Below are 5,354 nucleotides of genomic sequence, written 5' to 3' on the forward strand. Positions count from 1 at the left end.
ATGGACCAAAAAGCAGATCTAAAAATCTGAATTCCCGTAACCTCAACAAATAGCAGGTGTCGAGTTTTAAATTTCGACAGATACAACTATCGAGAAGCTATCAAGGAGCTGTCGAGGGGACAGAAGATTTCTCGATCGATCCATTAGTTGTCGAGAAAGTGTCAAGATTGCGATAACAATCAACTAAAGAGCTCAATAGATAAACAGTTATCGAGCTTTAAAATTCAGCACTTTCTCACTTGATTCTTGGACAGACTTGCATGGTTTCAACACTTGATCTTAAAACACAGCTTCTTGAAGTATTAAACACATCTTAGATTTACCCAAATACAAGTAAAGTACGTTTTGTCAAAGAATTAGCCAACTACATAAAATAGTAATATATGTTCCTAACAAGTGAATCACATATGTCCTAACAAATTCCATCTTAAGAATATGTGTTCCCTTAACACTACATGTGGTTACCCAATATACTGAGGTTTTAACTGTTAAACTAGATCTCACTTCTGATATATCAAAGTAACCTACATTTCATGATTGGATTCACTATCCTCTCAGGATTGAGAGTCTATAAAATTAGAAGTCGTGAGATTAATTATTCAGGTGACAGCTGTTAATTGATCAATTAATCTCATAGTAGTCCAGTTTAATATGTTTTACACACTTAAGACATATCAATACATCAAGTAGAAGTCCCCACTTCTATGATCAAGACAAACCATCTTAGTTGATGTGTTATAGTCTTCGCAAATGAAACGCCAAATTTCATCACCGACTACAAACTATATTTTGAGTTTACAAGGGACTTGTGATTTATATCTTCTGTAATTAAATCACATAAATCACATACAATGCATCTCAAGGACTATGATAATGTCCCATTAGTTCATTTATAAATAGTCATATAATAAAACAATTTAATTATTTATAACATGCCAATAAATTGGATTTTAGGGCACAAACCCTAACATTAACAAACATGTAAAATTTGATGCCAATCAAATTTTGTTTACTATTCAACCTATAACTTATTTTTTATACATAATTTTAGACAACAAAATCTTGAATTTAAACATTTAATTGATGCCATAGTTATGGATTTTTTATCTTTTGAAAATTTATAAACATAGAGAATATACGAAGAAAATGTAATATAATAGTGGATTTGTCAAAATTCACATCCAATAAAAAGATATTGAGTAAAGTTGAAACCTTAAGTTGCAACTAAGTTTGTTGCCAAGCTTTTTCCTTTTGTAACAATCCATGTCCAAAATAAACCCTTTTTCAAAATAGCAAATGACATTTTCTAGAGGGTGTGTTGCTTAATAATGATATGATATTCATAAAAAATATAAATAAGTAAACAATCAAACTTTAATTTATATTTTTAAATTAAAATAGAGTGCCAACTACAATTGATATTAGATTATGAAATTAGTTTTCAAGATTGTAAATTTCTTATATGTTTTTATTATTTGTCAAAGTATCTATCTAATAGGGCATTTGTAATTTTTTATTATGTTTTGGGATGTTGATATTGTTTAGAAATGAAACTATTGTATTTATTTTAATTATATGCTCAAATGGTGGACTAGACTCCTTTGTGCAATTTTGTTTTGGTTAGCAATATTTAGATTTGTATAATTTTTATAATTATTGAACAAGTATTAATTTGTTAAGTTGAGCTTATTATTGATTTGAGTGGCAAATTTAAAATAATGCATATTACACCAATTAATTTGCTACATGACTTATCAAATGGCAAATGCAAAATTAAAGAAAAAAAAAATCATGTGAAAAAAAATATGGGATCGACCCAACTTGTAACCTAAATGACCAAACCCATTTCTAACATTTTTTTTTTTTTTACCTGAACCTGTTTTCAACACGAATCCAACTGACCTGACCCAAACTGACCTGCCCAGTCTGATTTGCCATGTCTACCCACACCCAAATTCATAACTTATGTGTCATCTTGGGATTGATGCACTAGATCTATATTTTTCATTAATTACCCATGATGGTCTTATATGTAATTGTAGTCTAATCACATGTTGACACCTAAGTCTATTTAGAAATGAATAATGCTAGAGATACAAATTATTTTACAAACTGCTGATATGGTGAGTGATTATTATTAAATGAAAAAATGATATTAATGGTGGGCCTATAAGAAAAGCAATAATATGTTAAGCATATTTACATTTTATAAAAATGTTATAAAATACTTTGTGAACGTAACATTACTCTTTAGAAATTAGATGTGTTTGTGGACAGACTATTCCAAGTTTAGTTACCCTAAGGGGTTAAAAAAAAAAGGTACAAAGGCCTAGGTTAAGCTCTACAAATACAGAAATACTGTACCCAATGGGATTTTGGGTTTTTGGGCTCTTGATTCATCCAAGTTGATAATTTTTTTTTATGGAACCTCTCGTACAAATCACTTTCATTAATGTGACAAACATGGGCCATGTATTTAACATGGTCAAGTAAGAAACAACCGGCATCAGCATGTGCCTTTTTTATTTACAACAACAATAGTATCTTCCGTGATAAATATCTTTCTTCAACACCTTCCTTAGCATTATCGAATCTGAAGAGATTCTGAATAAGATTCCTTCTCTTCTCTGCTCCTCTCTGGTTTCAGGTAACATTTGGGATCTTTCTTGGGTTTTCAATTTTTGTCATCAAGCTAACATCATCAGATCTTGTCTTTTTCTGCCAATTTATCTCTGGGATTCTTAACACGCTCTTTTCTGACCAAATTAAACTGATTCAAATTTCATATCTTTGTGAATCTGGGATTTTTGTGATCTTTGATGGATTTTTTTTTTTTTTTTTTTTTTTTTTTTTTTTTTTTTTTGACTTTGCAGTAGTTTCTGCTGTTGTTTCATTTGCGATATGCGTTAGCTTCAATGAAATTGACTCTCTCTCTTTTTCCCTTTCATTTTTTGGTTGTGGGATTTGATTCAATTTGGTTAGATCAATTGCTGGTGTCGCTTAATTTCTTTTATAGAAATTATTGAACAATGTATTTTATATCATGTATTTGTAGGACTTTTTTGTTAGATCAATTAATATACTATTAAACTAAAGCTGATTAAATTAACTGTTTCCCAACTATTCCTTTGGGAGAAATGGTAGATTTATTATGGTATCAGAGCAGATGGTCCTGACTACTGAGTGCAAAACCTTGTCTCCACTCTGCCTTCCATTTATCATATTCTTATAATCTCTTTGTTGTTGCTCTAGAGAAACCCTGCTGCATTTTGTTGTTGTTGTTGGTTTTTTTTTTTTTGTCTGTAAAACAGGGGGAAAATCAATGAGGAAAACCTCAGATGTGATGAAATGTCTTCAAACATCTCCTAAATTTTATAATTGGATATTAGGAAGGTCTCCTTCTCTCTATTTTAGACTGAACTTTCTTTATTGGTGTTTGTAATTGCAATTGGTTGCTAATTGTTTCCTGTAGGGGCAAAAAGAAAAGGTCTGGTTTGATGGATGAATTACCAGATCAGTTAGTTTGGGAGATCTTAAGCAGGATTAAGAAAACCAATGACAGAAACTCTTTGTCTTTAGCATGTAAACACTTTCATGAGTTGGATAATGAACAAAGACAATCCATTCGGGTTGGGTGTGGATTAGACCCTGCAAATGAAGCTTTGACTTCACTATGCAATAGGTTTCAAAACTTGGCAAAAGTGGAGATAACTTACTCTGGTTGGATGTCCAAACTAGGAAAACAATTGGATGATCACGGGCTTCTCATTCTTTCAAGTTGCTGTCCTTCTCTGACTGATCTCACCTTAAGCTACTGCACATTCATCACTGATGTGGGTCTCCGTTACTTGGCTTCTTGCTCCAAGCTTTCTGCTTTAAAGCTGAATTTAACCCCAAGAATCACGGGTTGTGGCATATTATCTCTTGTTGTGGGCTGTAGAAATCTTACTCTTCTACATCTTATCAGATGCTTGAATGTTACCAGTGTCCAGTGGCTTGAATATCTTGGCAAGCTTGAAACACTTGAGGACCTTTCAATTAAGAACTGCAGAGCAATTGGGGAAGGTGATTTACTTAAGCTAGGCCCTGGTTGGCAAAATCTAAAACGGTTGCAATTTGAAGTGGATGCTAATTACAGATATATGAAGGTGTATGATAGGTTAGCCGTGGATCGATGGCAAAAGCAGTGCATCCCATGTGAAAATATGCTGGAGCTTAGCTTGGTAAATTGCATCATCAGCCCTGGGAGAGGTCTTGCTTGTGTGTTGGGAAAGTGCAAGAACTTGGAGAAGATTCACTTAGATATGTGTGTTGGAGTAAGGGACTCTGACATTATTGGTTTAGCCCAAAGATCAAGTAATCTTCGGTTCATTTCATTGCGAGTTCCATCTGATTTCTCACTGCCTCTTTTGATGAACAATGCTTTGAGATTAACTGATGAGAGTTTAAAAGCTGTGGCTCAGAACTGTTCAATGCTTGAATCAGTTAGGATATCTTTTTCTGATGGAGATTTTCCTTCATTTTCTTCATTTTCATTAAGTGGAATACTTTCCTTGATTAAAATGTGTCCCGTTCGTGAACTTGCTCTTGACCACGTGTATTCATTCAATGATGTTGGGATGGAGGCTCTTTGCTCAGCTCAGTTTCTTGAAATCTTGGAGCTCGTCAGATGCCAAGAGATTAGTGATGAGGGGCTGCAGCTTGTGGGCCAGTTTCCCCGATTGCGTGTCTTACGATTAAGTAAGTGTTTGGGGATTTCTGATGATGGCTTAAAGCCACTTGTGGGTTCATACAAATTGGAATTATTGGCTGTGGAAGATTGTCCTCAAATTTCTGAAAGAGGCCTTCAAGGAGCTGCAAAATCTATTTCTTTCAGGCAAGACCTGTCTTGGATGTACTGATCTTGTTATCAAGCATGTTTGGTTTGTACAGTCTTTATGGAAATCTCACAAGCATCCACTTATCGTGACTAACCCAGAAAGGTTTTCATTTTCTTTTTTTCTTTTTTTTTTCTTTTCTTTTTTTTGGGTGTGGTTATAACCTCAACTATTGAAAGTTGAAATATTCATTGTGAATGTAATATATGTACTTTCTGTAATTAAGTTGATGATTTTTCTTACTAAAAGTACAGTTGTTTATTCACTTACCATTAAGTTGATGCTTTTGCCTTTTTTTTTTTTTTTTTTTGAACGAATGATAGAAATTTATTGAATCAATACTGAGAATAGTACAAGTAAGGCCAAAACTACAATAGCTTTGGGAGGGGGGGGGGGGGGTTGGGGTTAATGACTACACTGTCATGACCCCGATGGAAGAAGACACAAGTGTAATTCTATATCTGCTAAACTATTTGC

At 33.4% G+C, this 5,354-nt stretch overlaps 1 protein-coding gene across 2 annotated transcripts; it reads left to right on the forward strand.

Annotated features, from left to right (window-relative positions):
- The first annotated feature begins 2,497 nt into the window (after positions 1-2,497).
- On the forward strand, positions 2,498-5,142 carry LOC112004504 (F-box/LRR-repeat protein 14). Of its 2 annotated transcripts, none has more exons than XM_065779540.1 (2): positions 2,498-2,647; positions 2,874-5,142. In XM_065779540.1, the coding sequence occupies exon 2, from the start codon at positions 3,498-3,500 to the stop codon at positions 4,899-4,901; it is 1,404 nt and encodes a 467-aa protein (XP_065635612.1). In that variant the 5' UTR covers positions 2,498-2,647; positions 2,874-3,497; the 3' UTR covers positions 4,902-5,142. The 2 variants fall into 2 exon arrangements, with proteins under 2 accessions (XP_065635612.1, XP_023892522.1); XM_024036754.2 differs by having other exon boundaries at positions 3,473-5,142.
- The last annotated feature ends 212 nt before the right edge of the window (positions 5,143-5,354 follow it).

Source organism: Quercus suber, unplaced genomic scaffold (genome assembly GCF_002906115.3).
Source record: "Quercus suber isolate HL8 unplaced genomic scaffold, Cork oak 2.0 scaffold_211, whole genome shotgun sequence".
Taxonomy (NCBI): Eukaryota; Viridiplantae; Streptophyta; class Magnoliopsida; order Fagales; family Fagaceae; genus Quercus; species Quercus suber.